We start from the raw sequence: 21,947 nt of genomic DNA on the forward strand, positions 1-21,947 counted from the left end.
ATTGATTACTTCCTGCCTAGGTTTTGAAAAAGTTTTGCACAGATCCTCTGAGAATTTGATTTTTTTCAGTTTCAAATAGTATATAACATCAGTTATCCACTGATTTAAAATAGGTGAGTTAGGATTCTTCCAGTTTAGCAGGATAAGTCTACGTGCCAATAGTGAAGTAAAGGTAATTACAGTTTGTTTGTTCTTCTCTACTTTAAGTCCGTCTGGGAGTACACCAGACACAGCTGTTAGTGGATTAGGAGGGATGGTGACATCCAAGCTGTCTGAAAGGCATTTAAAGATTTTGGTCCAAAATGATTTTAACTTGGTGCAGGCCCAAAACATATGTATACACACAAATGTGCATGAATGGTTATCACTACTGTTACTGAGATTGTAGGTCACTGTTCTAGGTTTCAAGGAAGGTCATGTTGTTCAGTTTGAATACACTTGTTAGGGTTTCTCTATATCAGCCCTGTAGGACTGACTATAATTGTATGTTTGGGTGGACCATGCAGTGAACTGGTATCCTAGTTGTGGTTGTTTCTTGTTCTGCGTGTATTGTTGCTGGGATAGGCTCCAGCTCCTTGAAAAAGTCGGCTCATAAAATGGATGGATGAATATACTATATACGTGTACATATGTTGTGGACACCAAGGGCACTGCAGCTGCCCCAACCCGACACAGACAGGCAGAGACACAAGTTCAAGCACAGCATGTTTATTTACAAGTGGAAAGCATTTTTCTCTTGCTTCACACAGCAGCACAGTACAATTCACTAACACAGTTGACAGCACACTGTTTCTCTCCTTTCTGCCTCCACTCCTTCACTCGTCCACTGGCAAGCTTCGTCAGGATGGGGAGTCAGCATTGTCTGGTCCATGGCTCTGTCCTGAAATGAAAAGACAAGAAGGGGACAGGGAGAGCTGTGCCTACACCATCTCTAGGCGTTTATCTGCATCCTGCTGGGACAGCGCCTCCAGCCTTGACCCACATGGTGACACTTGTAGCACAGTCACTCCCCTCCTCGTATCCATACCTTGCAGACATGGAGGCAGTGTGGGAAGCTCTGCTCTACCTCAAGCCCAACTGAGGGCCCTGACAGCGGCCCTCCACTACATGTGAGGACACAGGCTCACATGCTGCACTGTTTGTTGAACCAGTCCTTCTTTTCTGGGACTTTCTTCTATTTTGGAGTGCAATGACAGTCTTGGTCTCTCTAACGCATAAAGAGAGACCCCGTGCTGTCTGCACCGTTTTAGACTTGCGTGAGACCATTGCTGGTATTTGGGGCAGGGCACTCAGGGCATCGGCACATACATTTATCAACAAACAGCAATAACACTAAACAGAGCCATAGAAAAACACAAGATTGCCTTAAAGGAAACCTGAAGGCAGAGTCAGACAACCCATTAGCGAGCACCTAGGATGCCGTCATCTAAGGGGTGATATTTATGAAGGTTAAGGAGTGTGTGCTCTCGACACCAAGGGGTAAGGTCATCATACTGAGTGGATGCCGTTTATGAAAGTAAAAGTATGCACACTCCACACACCAAGGTGTGCACAGTCCTTAAATTCCAAGGTACATGTACAAAGGGGAGCTGTTTGAGGGGACACATAGTCCAGACACAGAGGGTTAACAGGTTGTTGAAGTCTAATTATTCTGACTACCTGTTATTGACAATGAGGGGCAATGTCTACCCAACCTGCCTAGGGCACCAAATGGTCTTTGACTGACACTACGTGAAAGACACAAACCCAAATTTAAAAACCACAAGAACAGAGGAAAAAAGTCAGAAAAACCAGGAATTTACAAAAGTGCTCATTTTGAAGAAGATGCTTCTACTGCAACACTCAATATTTTAATAAATAGACAGAGGGTGGTCCTCCAGCTGAATGTCATGACGGCACTGTGCCATTAAACTCTATAGAAAGGGGATAGGGCACTTAACTAAATGCACTAACACAAAAATAAAAATACATATATAAAGGATTAATAAACAAAACAAAATTCAAAACAAAACATACAAATGGGTACAAAAACTAATATGCAAAATGATAATTAATTAGAGAATTAAAAAAAAGATCTCCACATTTAATGCAGGGTTGACACCATCAACAATATATGACCCTTAGGTACTATGGAATATACAACTAATTAGCTATAGAGAATATCATTCACCTTTCCTGACTCTTTTGTACTTTGAGGCTCTAAACTCATTACTGGTAGAGAAATGACATTCAAATTGTTGCTTATTTATTTCTACAATAGAAGTTCGAATATACAAATGTGTTCCTGACAGGGTGAGTGTGTTTGCCGTGTACTTTAGAAGCTTGGAGCTGAATTGAAATATATAATCTTATGCCAAAAAGAAGTTGGCTCATTTGTTTAAAACTCAGGAGTGGCTGATGGTTGAGCCTGTAAATTTCATCTTCCCCTGGGACACCACATGAAGTAATACATACATAGTGAGCCATGTTGAGGTTAGTAGAAAATGTAAGGCAGAAATAGACAGGTGAGACAAAATGTGGATCACAAAGTAGAATGTACATTCTTCCACTTCTATTAAGTTAGCAAGAAACTGAGTAAAGCTTATTATAAATCAATAGATTTTATTCTGATCATTCTCATCACATAATTGTCTAATACACAGGCCTTAGAGATTTCACTATGAATGTTGACTTCTGTATAGAATCAGTTAATTAATGAGAAGCAGAGTCATGCAACAGCAGGAGTGTAACCTCTTCTCAGCACAGGGCTCACCTATTTTAGCTTAAATGCACTGAAGTACACTTAAATGGACCTCACGATCAATGCCGACAACACATCTTCCAGCATGCCTAGTAATATATGCCTTCCAATATAAACATATTATCACACACAAATGTTTAAACAGTGGGTCAATGTGAACTAACAAATCAATAAACAGGAAGAGATTCCTTTTTGCCCCATTGGGCCTATTTGAGAAGAAACGCATGTTTAAATTTTTATTTTGAGCACATGCATATATGCCGATATATTCAAATGAAGTGTAAAGGGACAGGAAATTTGTTTCAACACAGTAAACCAAAAGTTAAAAAACCTATAAAATCCAAATAAGACTGAGGCACCAGACAAAAGTGTGAAAACAGTAACAAGCAAAGAAGATTCAAAGCCAGGAGTTCTAACACTATCTTAGGTTTCATTCTCCTAGCTAACATCACAAATAACGGTTTGCTTTTTTAAGGAAGAGCCATCCCTAGGATACCAAAATATGTATGCTTATGTGAAATATCAAATCAAAATGAAAGACAAGGTCTTATTTCAAAATGCCAAAACCAAAACACAAACCAAAAATAAAGGTGAAGAAATGGACACATGTAAAGATCTAACCCCAAAGGATTCTTTAACGTAACCAAAGAAGTTGTCAAGAAATCTGCTTCAACTACATTTCTCGGTAGTTTGTTCCAGTATCCCACCTTTGCACTGTGATGTTTACGTAAATTTATAGGTAAACCTGCCCTCCAACCTGCAGGGAAAACCTGGGGGTTGGTGGCAGAATTGGCACTCCAGCCACCATAAAAAAACTCACATTGGTTCCATTCCACCAGAACTAGTATGGTGTTGAGGTGTCATCCATTGCATGGCTTCACTCGGGTCCTAATCTGGGATGCTGAGTTGGTTTGTCATGTGGTGGGTGCAGAAATGCGCTGTATCAGTGTGTGCTTCTAACCTCCTCCTCCTCCTCCTACATAGGACCATAAGAAGTTTCACAAATGACAGGAGACCATCACAGTAGTTGGATAAACATCACAGTGTAATGCTCTCTTTTCTACCAGAATGGCGATGATTGGCAATAGTCATGGGGTAGCACCAGCCATTGTTATTAAAAACAAAATGGCACAAAATAACAGTGCATGTTCAAAAAATAATACACAAAAATGACAGGATGATGTTAGCTACTATTGAGTTTCCATTCTATTAGAAATGTAATGTCCTTTCTCCACAAAAACCAGAGTTTATACATTTTTCTCAGCCTCCACTAAAAACTACGTCAGGTAAGCTATCTATCATCAGAGCTGTCAGAGTGTCCGTGTTGGCAAGGGGCCTTTTTACCAGACACCCCTTCATCTCCTTTATGAATCAATAGAGTCAAAATGAACAAAGGGGACCTACATCATCACAGCAATGAACCAACTGATTTAGAAATGCCACGCCATATTAAATGACTAGTGCCCATACTCTGCACAGTTAAACCTATGATCAAGTGTCTGTTAAGGAGCTTGTTTGTATGAAGAATAGCACCCCCTAGTGTCATGGCTGCCTGCACTCTTCTAAAAGTTGAGAGCTCATTCAACCAACTACGGCTTACACCAAGTCCAGGAATTACTCTCTTTCAGGCCATTTTTACCCTGTCATAATCTGTTAAGGTCTTCTGCTGTTTATAATTTTAAAAATGGTCCCAAAATATTTTCTCTCTGCTTTCTGTAGAATGTCATTCAGTCATTTCTGTTCCTTTTCTAGCATAATCTGCACTACTGATTTGTTCAAACAGGTGCATGGATTTAGCAGACAAACTTCATAATTGGGTTTTCTAACTTTATTTAATCATACTTTGGTGCAAGTTCAAAGATCAATGTCCCTGTATGCCGTGAAACTACATTCAGTGCAACTTTCAGCAGGCGTATGCCACTCTGATTTCACAGTGCGCTTGTTTCTTTAAGATCCTTTTAACTCTGCTCAGAAACTCATATGACATGGTCATGCCTGATCTTTGGCATACCAGTTTCATTCAACAATTTATATACAAAAGAATTTGTATCACATTTCTCTTCTTTTTTTTCTTAATGCATAGCTTTTTGTTAAGGGTTGTCCTAGAATACGTCTCCTGGTAGTTTACTTAGTTACTGCACATCCAGTCCTGTGAGTAAAGCATAGGAATCCCTTACTCTGTGAACAAAATCTCTCTGTGTTGCCTTTTGCCATAGCATTGAATTAGGAAAATGACATGTGGGGCTTCTTGATAGGCAATAATTTAAGAAGATATTAATCTGACACCAACACTAGAAACTTTTTAAAACACAACTACTGCTCTATAAGCATTAAGAAACATCCACCTATACTGTCTGAACACAATTATTTCCGTCATGGGAGTCATGGGAAGTTAGATGTTATTCCACAAGTGTTAATACATAAGACACTGTTCCTTCACAAAACATGCCCACACAATTCTGAGACACTGAATAATGTAACATACAAATCTATGGGAAGTGGAAGAAAACTGGAATTAGATACAGGGAGAACATGTAAACATCATACAGATATGGGAATTAGGAATTAAAAACACAGGTGTCTAGGGCTAAGGTGCTAAGGTTAGAGAGACGGCACAACAACATCAATCTGATTGTAACTGTTTTGTAAAAACTCATCAAGGATTTTGATTGCATGACACACTACCTGAACAAGAGCTTCATTATTTTCTAATTTTAAATAAGAGACGGCAGTTTATTTTTTATTTGAATATCCTTTTAATTGAAAAATATTATTTATTGTAACACACAGAAATTACATATTAAAAAAGTGCTCTGTCTATATAAGGCTGAATCTGACTGCAACATTTCTGAACCATACATTTACTTCTTCTTAAACATTTGCCTGCCTAGTCACTCCTAAATCCCTAAACAGATAAGGCGGCACATTTATGCCATTATTATGAGTGAGTAAAATCGCATGCTGGCACTGTAAGGGGGTGGCTCCTCATGTACTCTGTATGTACAGCAGCTCACTAAAGTTTATTGCTGCTGCAGTATTTAAAGTGAAAGTGAGGCACCACTTTATACAGACATCTGCCTGTGGGACAGATTCATTCTCTCCTCTCCAGAAGAAAGCAAGCATCTAACATGGATAGAGACACTGCTATGAAAGAGTTTGAAGACCTGGTAGAAAAAGCAAAACAAATGCCAGTAGAAGATAAGCATTTTATGTATAAGGGAATCCCGTATCCTTCAATAGTAACTTCTCTGGAAACCTTACAGGCATTGGACAATTTTGAAGCCAGGGCAGACGACATTTTACTGGTGTCATATCCAAAATGTGGTAAGTTTAAGGGTTTTTAGAAAATGATTTGAGTTCTGTGCTCTTTACAGTTCTGGCTGTGGTATTTGAGTTAAAATAATAGTTCAGTCAGGAAGTGTCTAATTAGTCAGTGACTTGATGTACAATATTTAACACTTAGTGAGCAATGAGGCACACGAGCAGGAATGTAGCAAGGCTTTCATTAAGAAGCTGATAAAGGAGAGCATAGAAACCATCCACCCTACAGTCTGTGCTGGGTACCTTGAAAAATCATCTAATGCTTTGCAGTTTTCCCTGTCAGTATAACAGAATGTAAGTTCTCAGCATGTAGAAAGAAACCTTTAAGAAATTGAGACTGTGTAAATCTTTTATTTAGTGTAAAGGAACATTGTTTATCTTGTAATTTACAGCAAGAATCATGTTGAATATATTTTACTGCCACACATCAATATGCACAGTATCATTTTGTTTTCATCTATCTATCTATCTATCTATCTATCTATCTATCTATCTATCTATCTATCTATCTATCTATCTATCTATCTATCTATCTATCTATCTATCTATCTATCTATCTATCTATCTATCTATCTATCTATCTATCTATCTATCATGACAAAGAACTCACTGAAAACCAGTGCTCACAGTAAAGGACATGAGTCGGACCAAAATAAACTTAAAAGGGAAGGTTTATATTATTAAGATTCTTTATGGTTCAGCTGTGGGAATTGGACAACCACTATTAGGGAGCACTATTCCTTATGATTATGGGGAAAGCTTCAGAACTGCCAGCAGCTGGGTTGTTAGCTAGTAGCTAGTTGGGTGTCTAAGATCCCATTGTCCAATAAGTGGCAGCAGGGTGACTATTTTTGTGACATATAGCAACCCATTATAAGGAACTGCTGGTTGATGTGAATCAAGACTACAGCATGACATGGGTGTCCAGAGTGTTGGTGGGTGGCAATTCAGCAATTTCAGTATGTAATTCTAATCCCGGGAGTTATTGTGGTTTTAACTCCCGTGATGGGTCCTGACTACAGCTGGCTGGACCTTAAATGCTCCTTTTGTTGAAGCGTGAGATAGCAGGTCTGTGGCATGTGTATTTTAAATGAACAGAAAATGCGCTTTCTGGTGGGGTGTAGGTAGCATGGCAGAGCAGCTCCAGAAGCATATCTGGGCGGGTGTGATCCCACACGAGTTTGACTCATTCCCTCATTAGCACTGGAGCCATGATTGCCACACCCCTGTCCCACAGGGTTTTAACGGAGAACTGAGGTGCAAGAATGAAAAAACAATGGAATAAGAGACATACTGTATTGCCATATTTTAAAAAAGTAAGTGAGAATTTATGTTTTTCCAATTTCAAATAGTATAGAACATCAGTTACCCACTGACTTATAACATGTGGGCTGGGAATATTTGCAGTTGAGCAAGATAAGTCTGTGTGCTAATAATATGGTGGAGACAATCACAGTAAATTTGTCCTTTCCAATTTAAGCCCATCCGGGAGCACACCAAACACGGCTATTAATGGGTTAGTAGTGATTGTGACACTAAGGCCATCTGATAGGCATTCAAAGATTCTTGACCAGAATGATGTTAATTTGGTGTACTCCCAAAACAAGTGGCCCAGTGTGGCTAGAGCTTGATTGCAATGTTTACAGGTTGGATCTTGATCTAAATACATTTTGGATCCTTTCCCCACTGTACCCTGGGATCTTTGAAAGGAAGGGACTTTAAAATATTTTTATATATTATTGAGATGCTCTCTGATTCTTCAAGACTGATCAGTATTTCTTCTGGAATAGAATTGGGCGGTAGGTAATGAAAATTAGGCAGGTTCCTATTGGAAAAGTTTCTTATTTGAAAATAGTGGAAAAATTGTGTGGATGGGAGGTTAAATTTGGAGCGTAATTGTTCATAAGATGCAAAGACATTATCTATATAAAATTCTCTAAGTTTTTTTAATCCTGAACGATTTCCAAATGTTAAATACTGTGTACATTTGAGAGGGCAGAAAAAGGTGATTATCAAGTAGATGTGCAACAGATAAAAGCTCATCTGTCTTAAAGTGCTTCCTGCATTGGTTCCATATTCTGAGTGATCGATGAACAATTCGATTACTAATACATTGATGATAATATGTGTTTACTGGGGCACAGAGCAGGGATTTAAAGAAGAAATGCAAAATTTTATTGCTTGTGAGGACAAGGCTTGTGTATGCTCATCAATTGGTGTCGCTTTCCAGATCCTTATAACTTGTATATTAGCTGTCCAGTAACAAAGTTGAAAGTTAGGTAATGCCATGCCCCCTTCTGCTTTAGGACATTGTAGAGTCACCCTGTGGAAGTGTTAATGTTTTGAATTCAAAATAAATGAGGTTATAATTGAGTCTAATTTCTTAAAGGACAAATTGTTAATGTATATGGGGATGCTCAGAAATAGAAAAAAGATGCTTAGGAAGGATTTTCATCTTGACAGTGTTGATTCTCCCTGCTAGTGTAAGATGGAGGATAGACTATCTGTTCAATCTTGTTTAATTTTTTCCATGCAGAAAGCAAAATGTTTTTGAAAAAGACCTTCTTATTTACTTGTGATGTTTATTCCTAGGTATTTAAACTGATCTGCTAAAATAAATGGAAAGGTGTCCAGTCTAATACTGTGTGCAAGAGATTTCACTGGAAAATCTTTTGTTCAAGTTAATTTTAAGTTCAGATATCTTTTGAAATTCTGCTGGTGCATTAAAGAACACTGGTACAGAGGTTTGAGGGTCTGATATATACAGTACATTACCACATTATCTGCATACAGTGATATTTTCGGTTCAAATTATTCTCTGGTTATCCCTTTTATCTCTGATGCATTATGAAAGTAAATGGCCAACGGCTTGATGGAGATTGCAAAGAGCAATGGTGATAGGGGACATCCTTGTTGAGTATCACATTCTAGTTTGAAGCAGTTTGAATGTAGTGATTTTCCAGCACTCTTCAGAAATAATGTGGGCTGTGTTAGCAGTCCTTTTAAACTGGAGGTCCTGTATATGTGGATTAAGTAGACAGACTTGTCACCCTCGTGGTTTTCCATGCTGTTGTAGTGGTGTCACTGGGTAAAGAAACTTCAACTCCCAGCAGTCCCTGCAGCGGCTCTGATTGGTCGGCTACTGAGGGTGCTGGGGACAAGGAGGCCGGCACAACATTTAAAAGGGGGCAGTTATACAGAGAAAGGAAGTATTTTGTGTTTCGTGCCTGGAGTTGCCTGTCTGTTTGCCTTCCCATTTTGATACTTGTGGATTCTTGTTTTGTCCTTGATCGTCTCCTGTTTTGGACTGTCTGGTGTCTTCCTGCTGCATGAGGACTGTCTGAGGATTTGCTGTCGTCCTGCGAAGAAAGGAGCGCTCCTGATCGTATTCACACGTCATTATCTCATCAGGAAATACATGTAGGACTGACCTTTACATTCATATACAGCATGCTGATGACTATCGATCTCCATCATTTCATTACATCAGTTACCATTTTCATGGACTTCATCGTGTATGGTTTTTGTTAGTGGTTTGTTATTGTTGAATTCGTGTTTATTATATATCGCCGTAAAGGGAACTGGGGTGGTATTGTTGTAGTTTGTATAGTTATATTTTGTTTATTATTGTTTAATACAGTCTTTAATTTCTGTTTTATTACCGGTTGCTTTTTTGTCTCTGTGAGGGAGAGTGTGTGAGTCGGGCCAAGGCTGGGTGTGTTACTGAGATCCACACCAAAAAAAGAAATTAATCAACATCAAAGGCAGTGTGAATTTTAACTGGGTTTTTTTAGTCCGCTACATGGTCATCACTGTGAGTGGCAGATGCTAATTAACATTTAATATGAGTCTCTTTGGTATCTTCTCATGAAGCTTTTAGAAAACTGACCTAAAGTAAGTCAAGTCAAGTCAAGTTGGGGAACATGCACTGGTGCAGTGTGTTGCTGTACCCACTACACAATGAAACAACTCGGGATCCTGGTTTGCAACCCCCTAGGCAGACATGCTGTCCAGTCCCACCCTCCGGAAATGACCCTCTATCTGCCGCAGCCAAGTGTTATGTGGGTGTCCCCTTGGCCTGGTCCAACCACTCGGGTCCCCAACAATGAGGATCATACAAGCCGGATCACCCTCTGGGAAACGCACCACATGGCTGTAGTGCCGTAACTGATGCTCCCTCACAATGCAGGTAATGTGCATCATTCAGGACTCCATGAGCAACCGCTCATTCGACACAAAGTCAAACCAGCGGTACCCAAGGATTTTCCGGAGAGACACAGTACCAAAGGAGTCCAGTCTACGTCTCAGGTCACTGGATAGCGTCCATGTCTCGCAACCATATCATATAGCCAGACAGGAAGCACCAGGACTCTAAAGACTCTAAAGCACCTTCGTCCTTTTACATAGGTATCGGGAGCGCCACACACCACTTTCCAGCGACCTCATGACCCCCCATGCTCTCCCAATCCGTCTACTGACTTCATAGGAAGAGTCACCAGAGACATGAATGTCACTGCCAAGGTAAGTAAACCTCTCAACAAGGTCAACACTCTCTCCACAAACAGACACACTGCTGATGGCTGTGCCCATGTGGTCATTAAAGGCCTGGATCTTGGTTTTTATCCAGGACACTCGCAAGCCCAGACACTCAGACTCCTCACTCAGTCTCTCGAGTGCCCCGATCGGAGCCTCCATTCACAAAGTGAATCTTTCTTCACCAACAGATGCCCCACAGCCGCTGGACCCCACGACTTTGCCCAACACCCAGTCCATACAAGCATTGAACAGAGTAGGAGCAAGAACACACCCCTGACGAACCCCAGAAATAAACTGGGAAAAATGCAGAGGTCCTGCTTCCACTCTGCACAGCACTCACAGTACCAATGTACATGCCTGCCATGATATCCATCAACCTCGAGGGGATCTAGCGAATCCTCAGTATGTCCCACAGGGCAGCTCGATCAGCTTAGTGGAACGCAAAATCTTCAAAGAAATTCTGCCGATATTCATGTTTGCACTCCATGAGAACCCTCAGTGCCAGGATGTGGTTGATAGTAGACTTCTTAGGTGTAAAACCAGACTGTTCCGGTCGCTGGTAGGTAAGAAAGTGATCACAGATCCTATTGAGGACGACCCTAGCAAGGACCTTACCCGGCACCGAGAACAGTGTTATCCTCCTGTAGTTGCTGCAATCCAGGCAATCACCCATTCCTTTCCAGATAGGGACAACAATTTCCATTTTCCAGTCAGTTGGGATGATGCCAGTCTCCGAAATGGAAGCAAAGATTGCTTGCAATGCCAGAAAGACAGCCTTACCACCAGCATGGAGAAGTTCACCCCAGATACCACAGATCCCTGCAGCCTTTCCCACCCTCAGCTGGTTTATCACCTGTGCAATCTCAGTGAGATTGGGTGGTTCACAGCTAATTGGACCCAGAGATATCCAACTTCCTAGCCAGAGGATCAGCTTTGAATAACTGCCAGCCCAGCAGATTACAACTGCAGTGTCATCCGTAAGGACCATTCCATCAGCTGTCCTGACTGCGACTCTCCGAGGAACAGATTCAGATGTGTGTAATGCTTAAATTCCTCTGTAAGCAGGACGTGGGTCGCTAGACCACAGATGGTGTGTCACTTGCTCACAGATTTCTCTAACAAACGCCTCTTTATCTGCCCTCTGAGCCCTCACAGCCGTCCTCCTCAGTTCCCGGTACAGACCAGAGTTGCCATTGAGCCGTGCACTGCGACTCCTCTCAATGATATCCAGGGTGCCCTGTGAGATGAAACACCTCCTTCTGGGAACACCAGTAACACCAATACAACCCTCAGCAACTTTCAGGGTCTTGTCATGGAAGGTGCCCCACATCACATCACAGTCGTACCCAAATCTGAAAGTTCCTCACACAAACTGCGTGCAAACTCATTAGAAACAGCATGGTCTTGGAGTCTGGCCAAGTCCAGGCTCATTTTCCTAGTAGGTTGTAACCTACTGGACCTAAGCTGGATCCTAAGAGTAGCAACAACCAGTCTGTGGTCAATATTCACAAACTGGGCACTTCTGTAGATCCTGCAGTTTTGCAAGAGCCTCCAGCGTCTGCCCACGAGGATGTGATTGATCTCCTTCACTACACCACCAGTATTGGAGTATCAAGTCCAACGATGCAGTTCTGGGTGCTGGAACCAGGATCCAGCAATTCACAGCCCCTGGCCTTTAGCAAAGTCAAGACCTAAAGTAGAAGGACCAAAAACAGAGTAACACTTTCACAAAAAGAAATTAGTGTACACTTCTCATATTGTGGACAAAGCCCTCAATCAAGCCACAAGTAGACCTTGTAACAACTATTCTAAAAGGAAACCCAAAAATGTAACCTGTTTCTAGCTGCTGCTCCCATTTCACCCTAATACTCTCTCTCATCCACAGATCATTAAAAGAAGCAAAATTTGAGAATTTTTCAGACTGATCCTTCTACAGGAGCCTTTTACCCCTTTGAACTCCTTTCCTTGACCACCTAACCCATGCAAACTTCTCATCCTCAGCTTATTTCACAGAAGACAGCCACATACCCTACAATCCACTTTCAGCTATAACAGGAGCCATTGTGTCAATTAAATTCAAAAATCTTATTTACTGTATTCCTTGAGGGAAGTATTCAGCCATCTACATACTGTAGGTGAAACAGGGAGATGGCTATCAGACCATTTCAGGGAACACGTTTGACCCATTAAAACAAAAGACTATACAAAGCCAATTGCAGAACACTTCACATCCCTTGATCATAACCACACTGATTTCACTGTTTGTATTCTTTCACAGATCTTTAAAGACTATTCTAAAAGAAAGTCAGAAGAAACTGAATGTTGTCATTATTGTTGTTTTCTTCCTGATTGTCCTGAGCAACTCATGTTAAGGTATGATCGTGAGACACTGCTGACTATAAATTGCATTCTTGAAAAACTTGTGGGAGATTACGGACTTTCCATATTGAAAGAGGAGCTGCACAGACTCAGACTGCTGTGCAGATCTCTGGAGTCGTCTGATAGAGCTGACAGGGGTAGAACACACAGGAAGCAGTGTGTGCGAAGACAAATGTGGGGAAAGAGGGATGGCATCTGTGCGAGGTTTAAAGCTAACCTGAACAGACTGACCATCCCATTGCTTGTTACTCAACAACATGCACTCCTTGGAAAATTAACTGGATTATCTATGGCTGCAATTACATACAACTTCATACGCAGCACAAAGTGAGAGGCTGCTGTGTTGAAAACGTGAAATGTGGCTCCACAACAGTATCTCTGAGCTAACAATCTTCTGTGTGGATAGGAATGCAGAGAGCTCCGGTAGACCCCGAGGTAGAGAATTATGTGTGCATGTCAATATTGTGTGATGCAGTAACAGTGAAATTGTAACAACTGCCTGTTCACTACTAGTGGAATATTTGATTGTGAAATGCCGGCCCTTTTACCAGCTATTGCTATTCACTTCCTGTGGCAACTCTACAGTACTATCAATGAGGTAGCAACAGCCAGAGGTGGGTAGATTAGCCAAAAATTGTACTCAAGTAAGAGTAGCGTTACTTCAAAATAATATTACTCAAGTAGAAGTAAAAAGTAGTCATCCAAAAAAACTACTCAAGTAAGAGTAAAAAAGTATTTGGTGAAAAGACTACTCAAGTACGGAGTAAATTTTTTAGAAATGTTGTAATAAGACAGACAAAAATATAAAATAATGTGCAAATTCTGCTATTTCCAAATAATAAAATAAAAAATGAGTAAAAATAAACAACATGTTTACAAAATAAAGATGCACAAATAACACAAAGTTCCAAATCTCAGTTTTTCACAACAAAGCTTTTGAAGCCAATACCTACAGTAGGTAACATGTATGTTTGAAAAGTGCAAACTACTTACGGTGGCAAGATATACTGTACACTGACAGTATAATACTGCATATTCACTTGCCCTCAAATAGCACAGCTGATAGAAAATAACATTAGAACATGGCAGCTTGTGCACGTACAAGAAGTCTCACTTTACCTTGACTGTCTGTGTCTGTACATGTTTGGTTAAAACATGCTTGTTCTTCACTCAGTGAAGTGATTGTTAAGCGTCAGAAGAAGTTGCCTCTCATTTTTCATGTACAGTGGAACCTTGGATTGGGAGTGTTTTGCAAGACGAGCTAAACTTTTTTATAACTTTTGACTTGATAAACGATCGAGGTCTTGCAATATGAGTAGTCCGTATACGCTTTGTCTGCCGAGCGTCACATGATCACAAATGAGCTGATGGTTCTTCTCTCTCTCGCTGCGGGATTGTGGGAAATCATCAGTCAGCGTGCCTCACTCATATAGTCAACATCCGTACGAGTGTATACTGTTTACTATAGCATTGTGACCATGTGTATGCTGTGAAGTGTGAGTCCCTGTCTTGCACCCCAAAACACGAAGCTGAGTCTCAATACTTTATCAACACCATCTTTATTCAGCTTGAAACAGGAACAGCATGGTTATTTATTGTAGCAGGATCTGCCACTCTCCTATACACAGACACAGCAGTCAGGCAGGGTCATGCCCAGGTTAGTGGCCAAGTAATACTGTGCCCTGCACATTTAAAATGTTCCTTGTTCCTTGTATCACCCATTAATGGCAGGTGCTAATAGCATAACTGTGATCTTTTCGGATTCGCATTTACGGCGAACTGCTACAGTGCTGGGTGCCTGCGGTTGCTTCTGGGATGCTCTTCCGTGTGTCGTCCCATTGGCTGAAATCCCACAACAGTTTAGAAACTCACTCACACCAGCCATGATTTTTTTCAAAGGTAAAGTGCAGGTTAATTTATTTTATGTATTTTTATTTTATATTTTGTATTAATCATTTTTATATGAAAAGTTTTGGGTTGTGGAATGAATCATATGAGTTTCCATTATTTCTTATGAGGAAATTCACTTTGATATACGAGTGCTTTGGATTGCGAGCACGTTCTGGAACGAATTATGCTTGCAAACCGAGGTTCCACTTGTATTCTTTCTTTCCCTGTCCGCTGTAGAAGAGTAGCATTTCTTCTTCACAAATATACTCAAGTAAAAGTAAAATGTATGGTGCAGTAAAACTACTCTTAGAAGTACAATTTTTTTAAAAGGTTACTCAAGTAAATGTAACGGAGTAAATGTAACTCGTTACTACCCACCTCTGGCAACAGCCCATCCAGATTGTTTTATTATGTTGGCTGGAGATTTCAATGCAAATTTAAAAACTGTTCTTCCTAAATTCCACCAGTATTTCCACTTTCCAACTAAAGGAGTTATCATGCTGGACTTGGTGTACACAGATGTCAAAGATGCTTACAAAGCACCCCCTCACCCCCACATTGGAGACTCAGATCACATTTCTATTATGCTTTTTCCAGCATACAAAATGATACTGAAACGCAGTAAAACTGTACGGAACCAGATAAGAGTCTGTCCAGAGGGTGCTATCTCAGTACTTCAGGACATTCTTGCAAGCATTGTTTGGAGAATGTTCAGAGGAGCTGCCACATACAATGATTTCCACATTGATGTTGATGAGTACAGAAGCTCTGAGAAGTGCTTGGGTGATGTCACATTTATCATAACCTTCTCAACTCAGGCAAATCATAAGCTGTGGATGGCATTAGAGGTCCAGAGAAGGTTGAGAATCATGGATGCTGCCTTTAGACAGGGGGACAAAGTAATCCTCAGGCTGGCAAGAACTGACCTCTCTCAAGCTATGAAGCAGGCCAAGCTGGAGTACACAGGAAAAAACTGAGGGTAAATTTTGTGGATCCAGAGACACAAGACGCATGTGGCAGGGGACTCGAGCCATGGCGGACTATCAAATAATAACACAGGTTGAGGTCCGTCCCTGTCAGGCTGAATAAGTTATATGGCATATTTGAGGCACTGAAATATACACCAGGGAAGAAAACCACCCCCCTGATGGTGAGCAAGTGCTTAGACTGTGTACAGCTGACATGAGGAGGAGACTGAGCAGCGTTAATCCATATAAAGCTGCAGGTCCTGATAACATACCTGGTCTGGTGTTAAAAGACTGTGCTGCTGAGTTAGCCGATGTTTTTACAGACATCCTTAACATCTCTCAGTCTGTCATGCCTACACAATTTTAAACTGCCACCATCGTTCCTGTGCTCAAAAAAAAACAACTATAACCTGCCTCAACTATAACCTGCCTGTATTGTTATCACTCTTTAATTTAATATTTTCTTTATCAACAACAACAACAACATTTATTTATATAGCACATTTTCATACAAAAAGTAGCTCAAAGTGCTTTACATAATGAAGAGAAGAAAAATAAAAGACAAAATAAGAAATTAAAATAAGACAACATTAATTAACATAGAAAGGAGTAAGGTCTGATGGCCAGGGTGGACAGAAAAAACAAAAAAAAACTCCAGAAGGCTGGAGAAAAAAATAAAATCTGTAGGGGTTCCAGGCCACGAGACCGCCCAGTCCCCTTTGGGCATTCTACCTAACATAAATGAAATAGTCCTCTTTGTAGTTCGAGCTTTTCACGGAGTCACTTGATGCTGATGGTCATACAGACTTCTGGCTTTTAATCCATACATCATTGTTGGAACATCATGGTGTTTTGGGTAGATGGTGGTGGCGCACGCCACCACCAACAGGACACTGGAAAAGGAAACAGAAGAGAGAGTAGGGGTTAGTACAGATTTTGAATGAATAGTTATTATAATGAATTAAATATACAGAGTATCAGGATTAAATTACAGTGAAGTTATGAGAAGGCCATGTTAAAATAATGTGTTTTCAGTAGTTTTTTAAAGTGCTCCACTGTATTAGCCTGGCGAATTCCTACTGGCAGGCTATTCCAGATTTTAGGTGCATAACAGCAGAAGGCCGCCTCACCACTTCTTTTAAGTTTTGCTCTTGGAATTCTAAGGAGACACTCAGTTGAGGATCTGAGGTTACGATTTGGAATATAAGGTGTCAGATATTCCGATATATAAGCCGGGGCGAGATTATTTAAAGCTTTATAAACCATAAGCAGAATTTTAAAGTCAATTCTGAATGACACAGGTAACCAGTGTAGTGACATCAAAACTGGAGAAATGTGTTCGGATTTTCTTTTCCTGGTAAGGATTCTAGCAGCTGCATTCTGCACTAGTTGCAAACGATTGATGTCTTTTTTGGGTAGTCCTGAGAGGAGTGCGTTACAGTAATCTAGCCGACTGAAAACAAACACATGAACTAATTTCTCTGCATCTTTCGATGATATAAGAGGTCTAACTTTTGCTATGTTTCTTAGGTGAAAAAATGCTGTCCTAGTGATCTGATTAATATGCGATTTAAAATTCAGATTACAATCAACGGTTACCCCTAAGCTTTTTACCTCCGATTTGACTTTTAATCCTAATGCATCCAGTTTATTTCTAATAGCCTCATTGTATCCATTATTGCCAATCACTAAGATTTCGGTTTTTTCTTTATTTAATTTGAGAAAGTTACTATTCATCTATTCTGAGATACAAGTTAGACATTGTGTTAGCGAATCAAAAGATTTGGGGTCATCAGGTGCTATTGATAAATACAGCTGTGTGTCATCAGCATAGCTGTGGTAGCTCACGTTGTGCCCTGAGATAATCTGACCTAATGGAAGCATGTAGATTGAGAAGAGCAGTGGACCCAGGATAGAGCCTTGTGGAACACCATATAGAATATCATGTGTCTTTGAGTTATAATTACCACAACTAACAAAGAATTTTCTCCCTGCCAGGTAGGATTCAAACCAATTTAAGACACTGCCAGAGAGGCCCACCCATTGACTAAGGCGATTCTTAAGAATATTATGATCAATGGTGTCAAATGCGGCACTCAGATCTAAGAGGATGAGAACAGATAAATGGCCTCTGTCTGCATTTACCCGCAAGTCATTTACTACTTTAACGAGTGCAGTTTCTGTGCTGTGATTTGTTCTAAAACCTGACTGAAATTTATCAAGAATAGCATGTTTATTGAGGTGCTCATTTAACTGTATAATGACTGCCTTCTCTAGAATTTTACTTAAGAAAGGCAGGTTAGAGATGGGTCTATAATTTTCAAGAGCAGAGGGATCGAGATTATTTTTCTTAAGTAGGGGTTTAACTACCGCAGTCTTAAGACAGTCTGGGAAGACCCCCGTATCTAATGACGAATTTACTATGTCAAGACCATTATCACTAAGCACGCCCGATACTTCTATCTATCTATCTATCTATCTATCTATCTATCTATCTATCTATCTATCTATCTATCTATCTATCTATCTATCTATCTATCTATCTATCTATCTATCTATCTATCTATCTATCTATCTATCTATCTATCTATCTATCTATCTATCTATCTATCTATCTATCTATCTATCTTTAATACCATCATCCAACAGCATATAATAGTGAAACTTTATATGCTCGGTTTGAACACCTCACTTTATAACTGGATCTTGGACTTCTTTTTAAAAAGACAACAGACAGTACGTGTTGGCACTAAGACATTGTGCACCATTAAACAGAGAACTGGGGACTCTCAGGGTTGCATCCTCAGTCCATTGCTCTTTATTTTGCTAACACATGACTGTACTTACAAATCCAGCACAAATCAACTAATTAACTTTGCTAATGATACAACAGCCGTGGGGACTCATCAGCATCTGGTGGAAAAGGTAGTGAGCTGGTATGGGGACAACAATCTTGCCTTTAATGTAAACAAGACAAAAGAGTTGATTGTGGACTTCAAAACAAAGGCTGAACATCCCCTACTGCGTATCAGTGGCTTTCCTGTGGAGAGGGTCAGCAGTACAAAATTCTTGTGCGTCTAAATCCCTGAGGATCTCTCCTGGACTCTCAATATCACACACCAGGACGAGAAAGCTCAGCAGAGGATACACTTCCTTAGGATGCTGAAGTGAGTGAGAATCCTTTCTCCCATCCTTACCACTTTCTACCAGGGTACTACTGAGAGTGTATTGATGAGGTGCATTACATCCTGTAATGGAAATTGCAGAGTGTATGATAGGAAGACTCTACAACGTGTGGTGAGGATGGCTGAGAGGATTATTGGGGTTTCTCTACCATTCAGTGAAGACATTTTTAAGGATAGATGCAAGAAGAAAGCCCTTTGCATTGTGAGAGACTCCTCACACTCCTCTCATGGACTGTTCGATCTCCTGTCATCTGGTAGGAGAAATCACTCCACAAAATCAAGAATGTTTAATAGGTTCTTCCCACAGGAAATAAGACTGCTAACTTCTCAGTAATGAGCACATAACAAGCCAGTTTTTATGCACATATCTTTAGTCGTATTTAATTGACTATTTTACATAGGTATTGATTAAACTTTTTGAATTTAGCACTGTCTTTAAAAAACAACCCAAAGACTCCCTAACAGTTTTACTATATTCATGAACTTGAAGAGGCATCAGCTAACTCTTAAGAATTTCCCAGTATAGAGGAGGTGGACCCACCTTGTGCTTGTTGCCACACTGGCTTTCGTAAGAAGACACTGGCGATACCATATCTTAGCCGTATCGCTGGCAAATGAGTCCTATTAATCTTTGTCTTGAGAAAATACCTCCAGATAGACAATGTTTTTAGTGAAAACTTAAATCCTCGCCTCAATTGCTGAGGTGCTTTACTTGTTGTGGTGTTAGCTTCCTTTCGACATTGTGCATCATTGTTGCCAGGAGGTGCAAATTTAAAAGTACATGCATGTGCCATCTAGTGGCTGTGGTTGAGCATGAGCAGAGCGGACTGCTTCATGTACACACATACAGGTCTTTCATTTATAAATGTCTAATATACTGTATATATGGTTTACTTTTTTTGTGGGTTTTCCTTTTGCACATTTTGTGGTCTTGAGTAACTCAATTTTGTCCTAATATATTTAAGATATGACTGGAATGACAAATAAACTTGAAGTTGAACTAGAAGCTAGGCTCATTCTGACCATGGAATCATGTATTTCTCCAGACTAACCAACTAACTTTTTAAATTCTCTGAACTTTGTCGTATGGCATCTTTTTCACATCTATTCTCACCTTTTCTCCTTTCATCCCCCTTGGCTGCTTTTTCATTTTCAGCTGAACACCCCTGGCACTCCAATATCCCAGTGTGGATGTCCAATTAAGTCTGCGTGTTGTGGTAGGAAAACAGACATGCAAGCCAGTGCAAGAGAGTGTTGTAATTGAGTTGAAGTTCTGAAGAAATAAAGAGAGAATGAAGTTCTGTGTAATTGCAGAGGATTGTGTTATTTTTTTTTGAAGTGCATGGCAGTGGATTTATTTTCTGACAATAGAAATAAAACAGATTAATTCATTCACGTACATGCAGATGCCCAGAATTTAAAGGAGCAAATGGAGTTCCAGTACATGGGACATCATAGAGCTATTTTAGAGTTCACATGACAAAGCGTGATGGGAGATATGAGAGTGCCATCATACTATTTGTAGCTGCGTTTTCCCAAAGTTTCTAAAATTCTGCAGCTCAAACTCAAAAAAATGGGATTCAGCAAAGGCCTGACGCGCAGAAATGATTCCACAGACAAAATATCTTCGTTTTTAAAAGTTTAGTTAAATTTTAAAAGTAAAACAGTTCACACAAAAATAAAGGAAGAAAAATTAAAATAGCAAAAAAAAGAAAAAATTATAATAAGAAAAAATTTTGTTCTAAGCTTAATCTTGTTACATCTTAAATCGTTACTAGTCACTTATAATTTCTGAACCATTTCAAAACGGTCAGAAAACTGTATGCTTATCCCATTTCTAAACTTAAAATGGGTTTATCAATTCCCTCTTTACTGGGACCTGTTCTAAACACAACTAAACTTAATATCACACTGTTTCTCAATTATAGCAAGAAGATTCTATCTCTTACTAACTTATAGGGGGAAAAAAGACTATACCATTGTCTATGACTATAGAAGAAATTATGTTCTATTCAAATAAAGCAAACATTAATATGAGTTTAACTCAAAACTTTAACTTTCTAAAATTGGCTGTTACATTTCCGGCCCCTAATTGGCTATGCAGGAGCGGAGACAATTACTATTCTTTACTTCAATATGAGCCAGTTAACTTTATATTAACTATTGTTTTCAAATCACTAGCAATAACACTGCAAACAAACACTTTAAAAATTTCATATTTCAAACATTGGCTGTTTCTTGAAGCAGGCACAGTTTGTTCACGGGTCTGTCCAGTGTGCTGGTTTTGGTCTGCACACAAACTCTTCTGACTGCACCTTTGGCATCTGGCATTGTCTTGATGACTCGACCCATTACCCAGGAATTGCGAGGTGTAGCTTTATCTACAATTAAAACAACGTCCCCTGGTTCAAAAATTCTTCTTGGTGCTAGCCATTTTTGACGTTATTTAAGTATTGGCAAATACTCTTTAGTCCATCTTTTCCAAAACAAATCAGCCATGTATTGAATTTGTTTCCAGCGTCTTCTTGGGTATGGTTCATTTTCTGAAACGAGTTTGGGTGGTAATTTAGGTTTTGTCTTCAGTAACAACAAGTGATTGGGTGTGAGTGGTTCCAAATCATTTGGGTCATCTGATGTCTTTGTAAGAGGTCTGTTATTGAGTATTGATTCCACTCTACACATCATTGTAGGAAGGTTTTCATCATCAAGTGTTTGTTGGTTTAGTGTTGAATTTAAGATCTTTCTTATGCTCCTTATTTGTCTTTCCCACACTCCACCTTGATGAGAAGCTGATGGTGGATTGAAAATCCATTTGATTTGTTCTTGCATCATAGCGTCACTGATTTTTTTGTGTTCCAACTTTTTAATAGCTTCTCGTAGCTCTCTTTCTGCTCCTACAAAATTTGTTCCATTGTTTGAGCGCATGAT

At 39.9% G+C, this 21,947-nt stretch overlaps 1 protein-coding gene across 4 annotated transcripts in view; it reads left to right on the forward strand.

Moving 5' to 3' along the window:
- The first annotated feature begins 5,694 nt into the window (after positions 1-5,694).
- Positions 5,695-21,947, forward strand: part of LOC114649318 (sulfotransferase 6B1-like) — a 296,944-nt gene continuing 280,691 nt past the window's right edge. For all 4 annotated transcript variants that reach the window (XM_051925627.1, XM_051925626.1, XM_051925621.1 and 1 more), the window contains exon 1: positions 5,695-6,064. In XM_051925627.1, coding sequence (XP_051781587.1) covers positions 5,869-6,064 — 196 coding nt within the window. In that variant the 5' untranslated portion in view covers positions 5,695-5,868. The remainder of the gene's footprint in view (positions 6,065-21,947) is intronic.

Source organism: Erpetoichthys calabaricus, chromosome 3 (assembly GCF_900747795.2).
Source record: "Erpetoichthys calabaricus chromosome 3, fErpCal1.3, whole genome shotgun sequence".
Classification (NCBI taxonomy): Eukaryota; Metazoa; Chordata; class Cladistia; order Polypteriformes; family Polypteridae; genus Erpetoichthys; species Erpetoichthys calabaricus.